This window comes from Megascapheus bottae, chromosome 9, assembly GCF_031878675.1.
Source record: "Megascapheus bottae isolate mThoBot1 chromosome 9, mThoBot2.hap1, whole genome shotgun sequence".
Classification (NCBI taxonomy): Eukaryota; Metazoa; Chordata; class Mammalia; order Rodentia; family Geomyidae; genus Megascapheus; species Megascapheus bottae.
In genome coordinates, this window is record NC_143517.1 from 33,455,102 (window position 1) to 33,473,947 (window position 18,846).

At 36.5% G+C, this 18,846-nt stretch overlaps 1 protein-coding gene across 1 annotated transcript in view; it reads left to right on the forward strand.

Annotated features, from left to right (window-relative positions):
• The window catches only part of Necab1 (N-terminal EF-hand calcium binding protein 1), a 139,755-nt gene that overhangs the window by 22,488 nt on the left and 98,421 nt on the right, over positions 1 to 18,846 (forward strand). The window contains exon 3 of the mRNA XM_090339046.1: positions 3,836 to 3,944. Coding sequence (XP_090195172.1) covers positions 3,836 to 3,944 — 109 coding nt within the window. The remainder of the gene's footprint in view (positions 1 to 3,835; positions 3,945 to 18,846) is intronic.

Consider the following 18,846-nt stretch of genomic DNA (forward strand, 5'->3'; position numbering starts at 1 on the left):
TTCTAAGCCTCTAGTTTAGTAAGTCCAATACCTGTGTCATATCTGAATCTGGTTCTGATTTTTGTTTTGTCTTTGTGCTTTTCTTTATATTTTAACATGCCATGTCTATGCATCAGGTCACAGATATGGAGATAAATAGTGTTCTGGGAGGATTTATGTCATTGGCAATTAGATGATGTTTAATATTGTCTGTGCTTGTAAGTGACAGAAGCTTTTGATCCCTCTTTCATGTTTTGAATACTTTGCTGACTTTAAGCTCCTCTAAATTACTATTCTTCAAACAGAAGCTCTGTCTGGCACATATTTCATGTGTTTCCCTGCTGCTAGGGTAGTAAAGAGAGAGAGGCAAAAGTGTGTTCCATACTCTTACCATTAAATATCAGTCATTATTGGGCTAGTATCCCTAGCCTGTTACCTTTGCAAGTGTTTATACACTGACCCCACTCTTAGTTGAGACTGGAAGGCTAAAGGGAATAGCAGTGGCAGAATGCCTTTCCCTTGGGGCAAAAGACCCTGGTAAAGTTTTTGCCCTGTTGAGCATTTTGGCTATGGAGGTTATTTTAGACACTTCATTAGTACTGTCTTGTCACCTGTCAGAGCTACAATTCTGGCTCTTGTCAACTTGCTTTAAAAATCTGGTGTGTTCCTGGTGGGAAAATGCACCATAGAATACAGGCTTCCCATTACTGCCTAGGTTTTTCTATGACAACTTGGATATCAGTATGTCAGGTTATATTACACACTGAGGTCTCTTTTTGTCCTATGTTATCTATGTCTTCAAACTGTACATCTGGCCAACCATGGTTGTGGTACATGGTTGTTATACCAACCAAAAGATTGAGGCAAGGTAACCATGAGTTCAATTTTAATCTGAGCTATATAGTAAATTCCAGGTGGGGTTGGGATATATGATAAGACCTTGTCTCAAAAAAAATACTTTTAAGACCATAAAAAAAGAACAGAAACTTTCCAAAACTGCAGGCCCTATTGCACTTGACACTTGTCGACACTAGCCTCCAGTCATCCAGGAGCATTGGCATGTAGTTGTTTCCATTAGATTATGGTTCCAGTAGCTTCTCCTACAGGTAAGCAGATTATGGCTTATTGGCTTGATATTAATCTCTTCTGTCTTCAAGGATAGTAAGAACTATTGGGTGAGAATGTTGAAAGGGATGATATTGACCAAATGTATTATATTCATCATCAATAACTGCTTTGTTGTACAACTCCTTACAATAATAAAAAGTAAGAAAAATGAACTAGTGGGTGAAAAAATGGGAAGAAAGAAGTAAAAGTGGCAAATATCAAAAACTGGAAGGCCATCAGCAAGCACAGTGAGTCATACCTATTGGCGATCTCCAATACTGCAATGTGAGGCCCATTCAGGTAAAAATTGTGAGATCTCATTTCAACAACAATGCAAAAGCAAACAGACAAACAAACCGCCACATATCTGTCATCTCAGCTGTACAGAACACTTAACTAGGCATATAGTGATCCTGGCTGGCCAAGTTGTAAATGCAAGAGCATATCTGAAAAATATTTAGAACATGAAGGGCTGAGCACATGGCACAAGTGTCAGAGCACCTGGATAACAAGTGCAAGAATCTGAGTTCAAGCTTCAGTACCACCACAAAGACCCCCCCTCAAAAAAACAAAGGAAATCTGAGTATAGATTTTCATCTTGCAGGAATCAAAGGCAAGAAGATCTGGAGTTCAATGCTAATGTGAGCTATAGAGTGAGACATGTCTCAAGAAAATAGGCAAAAAGATCGGGGAATGTAATATTTCAGTTTTCTCTGTTGGTTTCTAATTCTTCAAAATAAAGACTCAATAGTGTCTATTTGAAAGCATGATTATTTTCAAAATAGAATGGTATATATGTTACTGCCTTTGTGATGGAAATGAAAAGAACTAAAAAAATATATTTTCATTAAAAGTATTGGTCTGATAAATTTTTAAATTAAATACCCCACTTGTCTAATAGAGAAAAGAAGAACAGATTCACAATGTATTTGTTTACATTGCTTTGCCTCTTTAGATATAGGAATACAATATCTAGTAACAAATAATCTCTTTAAAATGCACTAATAAATGTATATGAAAGAGTACTAGGGAAAAAAAGTACGTCCTCTTATAACAGCACCATGCTGCCTCAATCCCAAAACATTAATGGAATTTGAAAAATAAAGCAGGAATCCTTAAAGCAGAGAGAGACCAACTTTGCTTATGAAGAACTCTGACTAACCATGTAATGCTTCTTGAAGAGTTGAAAATAATGAGTTGATCAGTTCTGAAAGTTAAAATTTATCACTGTCGGAAACCAGGCCTCACAGTATACTGAGCCAAGTCAGTGTAAACTCCAGTTTCACTGTATTTTTCAACTTGAAAAGAAACCTTAGCAGGACATTCCAAGTTGAAATTAAACATATTAATAAAACTATAATTGCTTTATTAATAGGGGATCATATCACAAGAGTTTTTTCCTCTCTTTTCTGTTAATACTTCTGTTTAACATTATGGTGCTGTGGAATGAGTCAAAAGGAATTCTTTGCAATCGTTTACAAGTGTGGAGGCCTCATGTTAAGACTTTCAGCTCTCCCGCATGGGGTACAAAACCAGGCTTTCAAAGATCATATTTGCCATACCAGGGCTGTCTCCTTTTCCCTTTTATATTTCTTCCAGTAAGATTTTAAAAAACAACCAGAGAATTTGCTTGTCAATGGTTTCATTCTGTAGGATGCATATTATTGCTTAAAATTACTTACTTATTCAGATTATAAAGCAGTATTACAGAGGCCTGATTTGTTCAAAGGATCTTATGGTTCTGGTATAGTGCTATAGCCTTGTTCAGCTCATATAAGAAGCATAAAATGTTCACCAACAAAAAGACATCCCATCATCAATGTGTATATACTTCATTCACCAAACCACTCAGTGTTGTGATTGGAAATAGCATGCTGGCTTCTGTTGTTAATTTATTTTTCCTTTCTGTTTTTCTCTCTCCCTCCTTTCTTCCTTTCTTCCTTTTTCTTTTTTTCTCCGTCGTCTTCTTCTTCCTTTTGTTTGAGATAAACTCTCACTATGTACACTGATGTAGCCTGGAATTCTCAGTGCTTGCACTATAAGTTCTTCTTTCTCCTTCTTTCCTTCCTTCCTTTCTTCCTTTCCTTCCTTTTTTACTTCCTCTTTTCTTCTTTCCTCCCTCCTTACTCTCTTTCCTTCTTACCTGCCTCTCTTTTTCTCTCTCATCCTCTTCCTCTCCTTCCTCTTCTCTCTCTCTCTCTCTCTCTCTCTCTCTCTCTCTCTCTCTCTCTCTCTCTCTCTCTCTCTCTCTTCTCTCTTTCTCCTTCCTTCCTTCCCTCCCTCCCTCCCAACTAGAATGAACTTAGGGCTTTATGCTTGCTATGCAAGCTCTCTGCCACTTGAGTCACACTTCCAAATCTATGACTTATCCATTATTTAAACAGCCTACCTAACATGACTGACAAACTAGATTCTGCAGAGATAAAACCATATTTCTCTCTCCTTTTGTGCCCTTTTATAGTATTGATCATGAAATTTTCCAGAAATGATAGGTGTTTGTCAAGGTAGTAGGCTAGGCAAAAATATCCAAACCATATAGATTTATATTTCACCAGACTGTATGTATACATTGACATGCTATTATTTTAAGTATTCGTTTATTAGTATCATCATAATTAGCACCTTGAACTTCTCTTTCTTTCTGGAAGAAGCATAAGCGTTTGGGTTGTGTTTTGCAAATCCAAAGAGAACATAACATATACAAGGTTGAAATGATTTATTCATCCTCTGTTTCTTTGTATTATTTCAGATGATGGAAAATTATCCTTTGAAGAATTCAAAGCATATTTTGCGGACGGCGTGCTCAGTGGAGAAGAATTACATGAGCTCTTCCACACCATTGATACACATAATACTAAGTAAGGAACTTTTATATTATGCCTAGACTACAAATGAAGTAGAGAGTGTGAGGAATCCATATGCATGGAAAGGTGGGGCAAAGTAAGCCAGACCCAAAGAAACATAGGCTCCATAGTGTACCTCATTTGTAACAATAAGTATACTTTTAGGATCCTCCTAAATGAAGCTCAAAAGCTATGCACATATGCCATGTAGGATGAGGCTAAGTGAGGTATTTTTTGAATTATTTTTTGTTTATCTTCAAGTGCTTGTGAAGGGAGTAAAATTTTCAAGTTTATGCATATAATGCATTTGCTAAGAGTCACTCCACTTATCTGTTCCCCACCATCTCTCATTTCCATTTTTACATATGTGCCTTGAGTATTTCTGAGTCTATTTATCTACTATTCCTTTTTCCATTCATGAAGCAGGCCCTCTCCATTCAAAATGTGTTTTACTCTAATTTCAACACTGCTTACTAACAAAAATCTTATAAAACTGCTAAATGTTCAAAAGATTTATACCATGGAGTTTTGTTACTAAGCAGAGTTGAATTTAGAGTAAACATCTGGACATTTAGATATATCGAATTCCATTCAGTGTTGCCTAAGAATGGCAGGAATTGCCATTATAGCATTATCTCTGAATAGGTGAAGTATATAATTATCTATTTATTTATTTTGCCTACATAAGTCTTTCTTTTACATTAGCATAGCATTTATGAAGATGCTATTTGTAACCTCCCTCTGCTTAATAGTAAAACTAATGAGGACTTTAGAGTATAGAACAATAGAAATGTGATGCTTGTTTTGGGTAATTTCACCAAATCTTATATTTGACAGTGGTAATTATAAAATTCTTATGGGAAAAGAACACTGTTTTAACTCTGCCTGGAGACCCATCAACGTGTCTACTGCTTACACAATCACTATCTTGCTTTAGGCCATGTGTTGAGATGGTTCCAGACAGGCAGCATGCTAAGAAAATGCTCTTGATTTTCTTAAATCAGTCCAGTATGCATCAAGGCTACACCTTATGGGAAGGAAGCTAATCCCTTTTGTTGTTCTGAGCTACTATTGTCAATTGCTGTTGTACATACATCCTATCATGTGTAAGGGCGTGAATATATTTATTGTTTGTAAACTTCCTCCACAATTGCAGCTCAAGGGTGCTCTTCTGTGATATGTGGGACATTATGTTTTAAAGACTATCTTGGAATACAATCAGAGAACTTAGTATTTTGTTGTACTAAGACCTATTTTAAGTTTAATATTTTACCTTTGCAAAAACTAATTAAAGATGTTATTTTAAAAAAAGAAAATGCAAAAAAGAGAAAATGCTCTTGAACTGTACATTAAAATACACTTTCTTGAGGCAGACTATTAAGAAAAAATCAGAAAATAATTCACCTTGTTAAAATATTTGCATATCTTTATTTTTTTCATATATTTTTATTGTAATTAATAGAAGGGTTACATATAGATAGATGGTGCATTAATTCCTATACATTGATACCCTTTCACATGTCTTGGTCCCCATTTTCCACCCCCCACCCCCGCCCCTCATCTTGTTTTCCCTCCCTTCCCTATCCAATTTCAAATAATCAAATAAAAATATATCCGATATATCAGGTAACAAAGTGAGATACTGAAACAATATGAGATAACCAAGGGACAGCAAAAGAGATGAGAGATAACATAGTACCTTAAGAACAACAATCATTCATTGTATGGCTTATGTTTCTATATCCTAGAGATCCTTTCATTTGGCATCATACTATATGGACTTTTGTATCTAGGTTTTGCTCTATCGCAAATTTCTGCTAGGAGAGCCCAAGGTTTCTACTGATTATGACAAATGAGGGAAACCATTGAGCCTAAGTTCCTTTGAGTCTGGCTTACTTCACTTAATATGATTTTTTCTAAGTCTTTCCATTTCCTAACAAATGGGGCAATGTCATTCTTTCCGACAGCAGCATAGAATTCCATTGAGTACAAATACCACATCTTGTTGATCCACTCATCAACTGAGGGACATGTGGGTTGGTTCCATATCTTTGCTATGATAAATAGTGCTGCAATGAACATTGTTGTGCTAGTGGATATAGTATGTCCTTGTTTCTGGATAATTGGGTAAATGCCAAGTAGTGGAATTGCTGGGTCATAGGGGAGGTCTATGTTTAGTCTTTTGAGGAACTGCCATACTGCTTTCCATAGTGGTTGAACGAGTTTGCACTCCCACCAAAAGTATTTGCATATCTTTAAAGTAGTAAGTTTGTTTGCTAAGTTTAGTGGATTTCTAAATTCTAAATTTTAAACACTTATTTTCCTCCACTTTTATTTAATTTCTGTTCAGAAGAAATTCTGATAGCTTTTGATATTTAAGTCTATGAAAAATAATACTAACAACTATAAATCTGCAATTTGATAAATCACTAGGCCAATTAGGAAACAAGAGTAAATAAAGAAATGAACTTTAGGCCTACAGGAAGTTTCCATAAGTCATAGAAAGTGCTTTTACTCATCAGAAAGCCAGCTTGTCTCTATTTTGCAGATAGTTAGAACAAAACATAAAAATGTAGCATAAAGCCTCGTGCCATTATTCATAACACAGACTCAGGAAAAAGATCCTCTAGAGACAAAATAAATTCTCCTGTTATAGTATACTTTAGAGTTCCAGATTGTCTGGATAGACCAAATGTTATACCAGATGGAAGTTTGTTCGTGGTTAGAAAGTGAGCTTAAGAGAAAAGTGTCCTTGTGCCCTCAATTGGAGACCTGGTCTAGACACAGACTGCTGAAAAATTTAGGTCAAGTATTCTTTGCTTCATACTAAAATAATTTGGGGGAATGGTTAGCCCTGAAGTCTCAACCCAGGGCTTACTAAATCGCTGAGACACACTACAGTGACAGAAATATAAATAAAATGAGCTGTCACTGAAAGTTTCAAAAATATTATCTGTTACACTATTTTCCCCCATCCATTTCCACTTAGTTTAGCTCCTTAGAGCCATTCAGAAAATGAATATTTTATGACAAGCCTCTCCAGTACTTGAAGACAGTTTTTATGTACCAATGATGAGATAAAGCTCCATAGCAATTGGAGACCAATTATATCAAATGCTTTGTTTCAGATGGCAGACTTTTGCTCCCTTGCCAATAGAAAAAAAAAGTTGTTTATCATATACTTGTACATGACAGTTAAATCTGAAAGCTTGATGAGTTAGTTGATTAAAACAACTTTCTTCCTTGATATATTCTTCATCACACTGCTTGGGAAAGGTTCTAATTCCAGATGCCAGCTAAAGAAGCATGACATGACTGAAAGGTACACCAACAAAACTTAGAAAGTTGGAGACGGTATGGCCATATACCCAACAGGGCAAACTGTGCATCAAAGTTTGGACTACATCTGGCTAACATAGAATGGAATGCCTTGAGTGCAAGGACTGAGTCTCAACTATTCTGATTGGATGGGGAGCCCTGGAAGATAGGTGGTCCAGGTATTAACCAAAGGCTCAATCTTGCTATGGGGAGCCAGCAGGGAACAGAATTCAGAATCTATCTGTGGTCAAGGCTCAACTGTAGAAAAATAGGATGAGGAGCAGCCTATGGCCAGGCATTAAGTAGCCTGTCTTGGAATAAGCAGATAAAGGTCAAGCAGAATACTATGTAAAAGGGAGTAAACACAGACAGAAGGCCCACAAAGCTTCAGAGGAAGACACAACTGTTCTTTTCACAGATTTCCTTCAAATTGGCCTAGACCTTCTTGGCAAAGTTATAGGATGGTGAATAATATTGTGGTAGAGAGTCATTTACTAGTTGGGAGTGATAGAAATGTAAATGAAGCTGATTTGTGGAAATTATTATCTGGCTTATGTGTCAGATAAGTCCTGAGATAGGTTTCAGATATTCTGAAGCTACCTGCTCAAATGATGGTGCTAGAAATCTGTCTCCCATTATCTTTCACCATTTTTTCTCTATTGACTCTTGGGAAAAGCTTCTTACTGAGAGATCAAGATGGTCACTAGAAGATTCATATTGCTACCAGCTTGACAAACTCTTTGAGAGACTTCCTACTTTTTATCTCCAGTATTCCCAGACCCCCCCCCCCTCTCTCTCTCTCTCTCACACACACACACACACACACACACACACACACACACACACACATCCCGAGACACATCATTGCTTTCAGGAAAATAGATGAAGTGAAATATGGATAGTATTTTATAATACAAGGGGAATAGATTCTGATCAGGCAAAGCTTGAATCTTCTGCAGATCAAAAAATTGCTTAATGGATCTTAAAAACTTGCATGTACCATCTCCTTTCTTAAAGAAAGATAATCCTTTACCAAGAGGACAAAGAGCTCAACAGAGGTTCTTATGGAATATGAGGTTTATCAAGACAATCTTAGGCTACCTATAATGCAGATCAAGGTCCTGGAAAACTTTCTTTTCCACCAGTCCTGGGGCTTGAACTCAGGGCCTGAGCATCGTCCTTAGGCTTTCTCAAGGCTAGCACTCTACCACTTGAGCCACCACACCACTTCCAGCTTTTTCTGTATTTGTGGTACTGAGGAATCGAACCAGGATCTTTGTTCCTGCTAGGCAAGCACTCTACCACTAGGCCAAACTCCTGGCTCCCCTAGGAAATATCCTGCTCTCACTCACTCATGCAGGGTCCTAGCTCTTCACCCTCACTCTTCCTGACTGTTACCTGAAGTCCAACAGTCTACATCTCACAATGACTTGCATGCCTGTGCTACATTTTCTATCTTCAGAGATTGCCTAAACATAGATGTGGTTTTTGCCTGACCTTTAATCCCTTAGTCTTTGTTCAGTTACACACCAAATTTAGATGTCTAAGTAATTCTCCCCTGTGGCATTGTCTTCATTCTTGAGAATCTAAGTGTTCGAAGGAACAATGTGTCTGGCTAAGTGATATGCTATTTGACTATCCAGTTCACATTTTAGAAACTATGTCTTACAGGTTTGTCATCACTCATCTAAGCGATTACTCAAGTCCTTGGTTACTGGTTCCATTTGGCCATTAGAACTGACACCTATATTTTGCTATTGTGGGTCCTTTACAAAAAAAAGTGTCTTTTTCTCTTCAGTAATTACTCCAGCCCATTTATTTTCTTGTGGCATATTTTTCTCTATCCCCTAAAGATTTTGAGGAAAAAGTAATAGCTTGGATTTTTGAGAATTCCTTTTGAAAACACCTTTCATTGGCACTGTGAGGATACAAGGCAGGACTCAACCCTGAAGAATATAAAATCAACAATGTTCCCATAATTAAGAAGATTTGTATGAAAGATTTGTGGAGAACATTTTATGGCAAGTCTTTCAAATGATACGGAAGTATTTCATCTGGGTATCATAATTTAGAAATAAATTGGTTCTAGTTTTCTCAGGTGGTGGTGAAGCAAAATTCTGTGTCAAAGCATTTCATGCTAAGTTTCTAAAAAAAGTACTTAATTTCTACAGAAAATATATGACTCCTAATTGAATAGGAAATATATTTATTCAATGAATATGAGAAAGGAACTTACGTGTATTATTTTATTTAATGTTCATACAAAAGAACCAAATAAAATGAATGTATGCAGTTAATCACTATGATACAGAAAGTTACATAACTTGCCCAAAGTATTCATAATGGCCTGGCATTTTCTCCCAAATCTTCCTGAAAATAAAATTTCAACTCCTTCTCTAATGTTATGCCACCTTATTTTTTAATATGTATGTTTCAGCTGTCTATTTTGTATATCAAAAGTCAAAATATTCTAAGGCTAATTTTAAAAATCACTTTCAGTATTTTATTATGATGAAAAGGTGGTTATTTTTCTCCAGCAGTAGAATCTAGTTGGATGTACAGTATGGTGGTAATTACTTTAATTGCTGTCTTTATCTCTTCTCTTTTTATATCTATTATGGAGGGTTTTTACAGTGTGGGAGTTGCTATAATGTAGAAAATTTATTCTATTTTCCCATGGACATTAATTCCACTCTTTGCACATCTTCCCTCCCTCTCTCCTACCTTTATACCTAGAAATCATCTTCTACTTTTAGGCTTTATCTTCTTACTATCCTCCTTACCACGTCATTTTGTGTTTGCTTTGCTTTTCTCTTTGTTCAGAGCTCTCATAGAATTTGCTTTCAAAAATATTTTTTAAAATATTTTTAATTTTATCTAGAAAGCTATGTTCTGACTGCCATCTCTTCCTTCCAAAAATAGAACTTTAATTCTCATTAATCTTAATTGAACTCTCTCTTCCCATCAGCCATGATACAGTTGCTAATGTTAAGTGAAACTCCATTACTGCCCCAAATAAAGATGGTCTATGGAGGAATTCAAGTGAATTATTTATGCATATAAATGCAATGTTCTTTCTTATCTAATCATTACCCATGAAAAGGATGAGAGCAACACAGTAAAAGTATTGTCATGTGTCTTTAAAATACATGGTACTCACCTCTTGGACCGTTTCTTTCCTACAACCTCACTATGGTTAGCTGAGTGTAAACTTTCATATCCATATTATTCTCAAGAATGATCCGTTTAGTAAAACAGTTGCCATAAGTCTTCTCTATGACTCCTCTTAAATTGGACAGATCGCAAATAACCTGAGATCACTGAAATATTTTCCCCTGTGCTGTTACCATCTGTTCTTGTCCACACATTCATATGTTGAAATGGGATTCCCATGGGGATGCTGTTAAGAAGGGGGACCTTTGGGAGGTGCGTTGCTCAAGACGGTTCCACCCTCAGGAGAGGTTTCATGGACTTACAAGACCCAAGGGAGCTGATCCACTCCTTCCACCCAAAGAACGTGGGTACAAGATTCTATTTTTTCAAAAATAGGTCCTAACTGTACATCAAATCTGCTGGAGTTGCCGGGGGCTGGGGCCTCACACATGTAATCCTAGCTACTCAGGAGGCTGGCATCTGAGGATCTTTAATGCCACGGACATGAAAGTCCCTGAGACTCTTATCACCAACTAAACACCAGAAAACTGAAGAGGAGCTGTGGCTCAAGAGTAGGGTAATAGCCTTGAGCTGAAGAGCACAGGGACAATGCCCAGGCCCAGAGTTCAAGCCCCAGTACCAATCAAAACAAACAAAAAAGTCTGCTCAGGGATCTCATGGATTTCATAGCACCCCCGACTGTGAGAAATAAATCCCTGTAATTTATTACCCAGTTTAGGTATTCTTTAAAGCACCATGAACAAGATAATATAAATCTTATAGTTACTGTAAAAAAAGAGGAAGAATGATAACAATATGGAAATAAGAGAAAGTATAAAGACATGGAAACTATTACTTTCCAATAAATACTAAGAGCCTATGTTTATATGAGCAGTTAGTTGTATTTCCTGGGCTCAATACATGGAGTTTAGTACTACTTTAGAAGAGAAATAATGCGTGAAACTATATAAGTTTAATTCAATGTTAAGTGGCCTGTTTATCATTTATTCTGTCCCCAGCCAGAAAGAGTGAATTCTTAGTTTATTCTTGATAGTAAAGCGCATTACCTTTCTACACAGTCAGCCAAGCACTAAACTCTGTGTCACAAGAAATACACTTTTGCAAGCTTTTATTAATCCAATCAATATATCACATTTCGATGTTAGTCAGACAACTAACCAAGTACTCATTGAATACATTTCAGTGATTGCTAGTACTGAAGAGCAATGGTCTCTGCTTCAAAAGAATTAATAATTTGATTTGCAGACAAAATTAACATACTAATGAAACAATTAGAAAAACAAAAACAGAATACATGACATAATTAAATGGTACCTTATGAAGGTATAAATTATAGAAATTCAGAGAAAGATAGTTATCCAGAAATGTAAGAAAGGTTAATTAATACAGCTTCATAATCTTAGTAATCTTAATTATCTTCATACATTTTAATAGTCTTCCTTGTTTTTATTTTTAGTAGGCATTTATACCTTACTGGTAAATATTGCAAAATGGGTTTTATTATTGGCTTACATTTCCAGTGCAGGAAATTAAAATCCACTGAAGTACAAAAACAAAAAACAAAGTTCTCATACTGTCTGTTAGTGGAGGTATTGAAGTCAAAGCCTGGAATTTTTCTGAGTTTGTTGTACATTGCCACACTGATTTTTATGAAGTTGGAATGATTTCCTGCCTGGAAACTTTACTATGCTGGGGCGAGGACAAACCTATCCAAGCAAAGTATATAGCATACCATATGAGGGAATTTGAATTTGTCCCTTATCACTTCACGTACTTTACCCATTTCACAATATGTGCTGGACATGGCTGCCCTTCAGTGCGTAAGCGTTGGTTAGAGATGTTAAAATGAAGACAGTGAAAGAAGGTATATTAACCCAAATAAAAGAATTACTTATGACTAAAGCAGAATGAGTATATTAGAAGATATGGCAACTTTTTAACATGTATAGAATTTAACAGATACAACATTTTAACAGATGTAAATTTTAACCAATACAAAATTCATACATACAAAGAATTTCTCTTTTTCTATGAGCTCTTCATTTATAAATAATGAAAAAGCAATTGACATGCTTAAGAAAAAAGCTCCCACTACAGAGACTATTTTATGCTCTTCTCTAGTCTTAAAAGGTTTCTCGGTGGAAAAAAAAAACGTTTAAATAGCAAGAGCTTTTAACACATAACTCAAAATGCAATCAGAAGAAATCTGAGCATGAGTATCAGGTGAACATTAGTGCTCTTGCCTCATTTACTAATGGGTTTAATGGTTTGGTTTTATTTTTAAGTTTTTTCTCAGAATCTATTTTTAATCAACTTTAGATTAAACACAGTGTGATTCAGAATAACTCACAATCTACCTGTCTGAGCCGTAGGGTATTGAAAATTGGAATAACTAATTTTCTCTTCTGTCTTCCTATACTCAGTATCATCAAGTTGAAATTAAGAAATTCTGACTTGAAATTGGAACCAAATGTCATTTCCTGTGATTTTTTTTCACTTCTTTTCTCTTCATTTTGAATTGTGAATAGCTTTCAAGTGGAAGTCCAGAATGTCAGACTTGATGATCATATTCCCAGCTTCAGCAAAAGTAGTCATTTATTCTCAAATAATTCACTTATTTACTCAGTGAGTATCACATACAACTGATGAGGTATGTTTTATGCGTTCATTAGTAAGTGCTACTTTATATTTAAGGAACAGTTACATTGGTCGAAAGGAAATTGCTTTCTAGATATTTAATGGACAGATAGTATTTGACTCAACCCAAGGGAATGATTCCTCCCTCCGATGATAAAGAGCACAAGGAACGATTCTCCTACACCAGCATTGTTCTCTTTCAACCTGTACTCAAAATCCACAATCTTTACCGTATTTAATCCTGTTGAGAAAATGAAATTTAACTAGTTTGTATTAATACTTCTTGTAAAGAATCATTAGGTTTAAACAAATCTATCTTTTAACAAGTTAGATTGTTTAAAACTACCTTTTAAAAAATGATTCCAAGGCTGGAAGTTTGGCCTAGTGGTAGAGTGCTTGCCTAGCATGCACGAAGACCCAGGTTCGATTCCTCAGTATCACATACATAGAAAAAGCTGGAAGTGGTGCTGTGGCTCAAGTGGTAGAGCACTAGCCTTGTGGAAAGCCCAAGGACAGTAGTCAGTCCCTGAGTTCAAGCCCCAGGACTGGCAAAAAAAAAGTACCTCATCTCTCTGAGCCCTTAAATCCCTCTTTCTTTCTCTCTTCCTGTCAGTCTACCTCTGTCTCTCTCAAACACACTCACACACAAACACACACACATACACCCGCACACGCACACACATGTACATACACACACTTTCCCAAAGCTTTCTAATGGCAAGTAATTATATTTATAATAATATACATATGTTGTTGATGTTGAGTATCAAATTTTCTTTGTTATTTAATCTAATTATCATTTCTTTGCATTCCTAATTCTACACTGAATTTCTAATCCTGGATTTTCTAAAAAAAAATTATCATTAAGTAGTTGTATAAAGGAGTTGCCACTCAATGAAGCAATATATCATGCATCTTAATGTGATCTCTTTCATCATTCTCCCTATTTTTCTCAACCCTATCCTTTCCCTAAATTTTCTTAATTTCTTGTAGGCTATGCATTGACTTTTATGGCTGTCATCTCCCCAACCATCCTCTCTTAATTGATAAGGGGAAGGAATAAACTAATCCTGGACTTTTGTTCATTATATTTTGAAGTTCAAAGTCTCTTTCATTGAGCCAACTATGACTATACTTTGGCCAGTTAATGAAAACTCATAGAGATTATGACTTTAAATTACCGTACATACAATAAGTCTTAATCAATGAAAAAAGACATTTTTTGCTTATTTTTGTTGAATGTACATGAAACTCTTATTTTATATTAGTCTGTTGAAACTATTAATTAAAGAAACTAATCTGGATTTGAAACCCATATCAGAATTGTACTGTGCAGGAAAATTTATGTCTCTGACCACTTATTTAAAGCATTTGGCATGAAGTATCTTAACCAAGATAACATCTATGATGGATATTTACTATGGCATGGTCAAAATGTTGTTTTAATTTGGTGAGAACTGAAAAAGGATGTTAGATATATTGTATCAGCCATGCAATAGTGTCTGTCCAAACAGCCAAAACCTACTCCCCATCAATGTCAAACAGAACCTCAGCCTGCTAGAAATCACTTTATGGTAACACTGCTAGAGTGAAAGGAGCTTAAATATTTTAAGAGTCTACTATAGAAGCCCATAGAAGGTGCCTTGAAATTCTGTGAAAGAGGAACAGGTGATTAGGATGAAAGGAAGAGGTTATTTAATTTACACTATGAAGTCAGCTTTACATGTAACTTAACCATGCCGTCAGTTCAGTCTTGTCCACACAAACCAAAGTTGCCATTCTTTCAATAAAGAGTTACTGCTTACCATGTGCCAAATGTACCAGGTACTAAGGATGTCGTAGGAAATAAAGAAATTATTATTTAGAAAAGAAAATAATCAAGATTTTGATGTGCCAGTCTTGGGGCTTGAACTCAGGTCCTAGACACTGTCCTTGAGTTTTCTTGTTAGTACTCTGCCACTTGAACAACAGCTCCACTTCCAGCTTTTTGGTGGTAAATAGGAAATAAGTTTCCACCAATCTCAACTTCCTGAGTAGCTAGAATTATAGCTATGAGCTACCAGCATCCAGCTAAGATCTAAATTTTCTTTTTCTTTCTTTTTTTTTTTAATGACAGGAAAGGCCAGTGCTCTAAGAATTGGAGATATACTAACGTAGTCTAAGAGTTCTGAGACTGAGTTATGACTGCTAACAAGAGATACAGATATGGGTGTGGATGGAGACATGAATTTTTAGCAAAAAGACAAATGATTATGGAGCTTGCAGCTTGCCTGAAGCATTGGATTCTAGAAGGACAGGGTGGGAGAAGAGGTTACACAGGCTTTGGGAATGAGCAAGGAAGTGAGATTTCTCCTCTTCAGGTAGTTCTGAGCCATTGAAGGATCTTAAATGAGCACAACTGGATTGGTTTTATGTTTTAGAAAGTTGAATCTGCTCAATCAATGTGAATTGATGAGAGAGAATGTCTGCAGAGAGGACCCATGAAGTGGTCATTGTATCTTTGCTTAAAAAATGCTGTCTGGCCCATCATCTTAAAGAATTTGTTCTCTGGTCTTGCTGCCTTGGCTGAAGCCTTTGTGATTTGAAGAGATTCCTGATGGTAATTGCCCCTAAGTTGTAAAGCAATAATAATGGCTAACATTTATGGATTGCTTACCTTGTACTAAATCAAGGCATTTTCCATTCATTAACTTGCATAATTTTTACAGCAAACCTGTGGTTCATCCCATTCTACACAGAAGGAAACTGAAGCACAGCAAGGTTGATAATTTTTCCCCAAAGTCACCCAGAGAGTAAAGATACAGGCTAGACAATCCAGCTCGTCACCATCCCTCTCCATTCAGCATCCTGTTCGCTCATCTTTGTTTACTGCTTTGTAGTCTGGCATCGCAGCAATCCTCATTCTGTTTCTGAGGCTCTGGTCAAGACAACTTCTCAATGCTTTACGATCTTTGAATATTAAATGGAGCTAATAATATGCTCAAGAGAGAAAATTATGAAGCCTTAGGAAAAAATGTTAAGAAGCTGTTTAGTCTACCAGTCAAAGAAGGTGTTACATACAAATTTGAGTAGGGTTCGTAGTAGTTGTGATACACACAATACCCAAATTTGTTTCTCATTGCTGTTTGCAGGACTGGGGAAGATGGTGATGGCTGTTCCATTAAATCATTCATTTAGTTTTCTGAATACTAACTGCCATTTAGATGTGTCTGGTATTTAGAGATGAACATTTCAGGAGATGCATCAAGGAAAAATAAAATGGAAATGACAAGCTTATAAAAAAATGATCCAGTAGTTAGATGGAAAACAATGTGTAGGAATGACCTATCTTAGGCAGAGAACCATTCAAGATTAATCTCTTTTTTTCTAAAGAACCTTACAAATAAAAATGTTCTTTGACAGAAATTGCCTTTTCCTTTTCATATCTCTAAGGTGCAATAGTATCTGACAAAGTAAGCTTTCTCTGAAAATAGAGGTCAGTGTCAAAGAGATAGAGATCAAAAGGACATTCACTTCAACAGAAATAGGAAAGAAAGTGTGGAATGCAAGAACTGCCACTCATACTTTCTCACACTTTGGATGCTGCCTTCTTCTGTCTCTTCCTAACATTTAGTAAGCAATGGTGAAATTCATCTGGAGACATAGTTGCAAGAATATCAGGAAAAGGGGGAACTCAGGGTACGCTTAAGAGAAAACAATCCTCTGGTGGATATTATTAAGGTGGTATCTCAGAGAATTAAGGAAAGGAATGTGAGTCCCCTCAGAGATTGTTATGTGGAGTATGTGGAGGGAACTCAGGCCAATGAACTAATTCAGAGAAATAAACAGTGATGAGCTCATCTAGTTCTCCTAAATTAGTGTATATGTATACATATATATGGGGCTTGAACTCTGGCCTGGGTACTGTTCCTGAGCTCTTCAGCTCAAGGCTACCACCCTACTCCCATGCCTGGTCACTGTCCCTGGGCTCTTCAGCTCAAGGCTACCGCGCTACCCCTTGAGCCAAGCCCCACTTCCAGTTTTCTAGAGGTTAATTGGACATAAGACTCTCAGGTCCTTTTGTGCCCGGGCTGGCTTTGAACCTTGATCCCCAGATCTCAGCCTCCTGAGTAGCTAGGATTACAGGCATGCACCACCACACCTGGCTTACATTAGTCTATTTTACAAGAATCCTCCAAAAGGATCCATTCACCTCCAATGCCAAAGGTCAATTTTTGTCCTTAGACTTGAAGCAGTATATAATACAATTCTTCATCCCTCACCAACAACTTGACAATGCTTCTTTTTGAACGTTTCCATTATTTCTCATGCCTTAAAGACAAGTGCTAAGGAGGAGGAAGTTGTTAGAGCTGTATCTCACATTGTAGAAACTGTGGAGGAAAACCTGCAGCAGACTCTCAAGGCCCTGGTATGTGGGTGGACTTATTGGTTACCGTTCACTGTTTGCATTATGTGGGCTGGAACAGCTTGTCTCTTAGCGAGATTTGCTCTTCAGATGCAGCCTGGGATGTCTGGGCTGCACTGTGGATAGTTAGTGCTGTTGGACCACGCTCAAGCATTTTTCTGTTACACTGAATGTCAAGACCGTGCTGCCCTTCAGATGAGTAGATGAGTTTCTTCCTTTGTTGTCTTTTTTTGATAGATCTGAGAAATGACATGTGTTATGTGTGCCTTGAGGTTTACTGAAGTTGCTGTGAGTAGCATAATTTATTATGAATAGTGATTGTACATGTTGGAAAAGTGCCTTAAAGTGGTTAGATAGAAACGTGTAAAGTTTTTCCAACTATTCTGTGTGTCACTACCAGCATTATTCATTTTGTACAAAAAGTAGTAAGTGCCCCTTTATATCTACACCAAGGAAGTTTTCTAATTAAAGACAGAAGACTATTTATGCTTTCTCCTTCTAGATCAACTTTCTGGAAAATGTTTACATTCAAAATCAGCTATGATCGCAAGTCATGAATGAATGGTATTTAATAGGACTTAGTATGTCATATAGAATTTCATTCAATAACCTTTTATAGGTTGCATTGTTTACTGTTTTGGAAAACCATTATGTGCTCCAGAACAGTGAGACACAGTTACATTACAGTGTTAACACTAAACTCTTTGATGTGCTTTGTCTCATTTAAAATGCTCTTCATTGAGCCCTGACTGTGGGCTAAATATACAAATCCTAATTTCCCATAATTTCAGGACATCCTTCTCAGATACATGTCTCCTTTCTGATTTTCAATTATGAATAGTATGTATTAAGGAAAAAATCAACAACCTTAATCATGCAAAGCTTTTTAGTCTAATTCCTTTATTTTCCATTTAAGTAAACGGAGCTTAAAATAGTCCGATTTCCCAAAATTGTGGGAAGTTTGACTGAGCCTAAGTAAGAAACCATGCCTTCCCTTTCCATGTTCCTTTCTTCCCCGAATGCCATCGTGTACCTTTATGTATGATAGCCAAGTCTCTGAAACTCATTGTGTAGGAAAGGGAATGAATCCTTTTGGTGATTGTAACTTGATTTCTATTTTCAGCCTTTTCTACAGCAGGCAATAGAAACTTGGTATCAACCAAATTAACATCACTCTTGTCCATGCTAGGGATTGTCGGAAAGTTTAGGGTGTCATCTAGTGCAAAACCGTGAGCTAGGAGGGACATCGATTTCTCTCTGTGCTCAGATCTCTATGACATATTTGCAGTGCTAAGTTCTCTCTCACCTGAGCTTTCATTAATAGTTAAAGCAGGTCCTCTTAACTTCTTTTTTTAGAAAAAAATTTATTAGCTTCAGCACTTA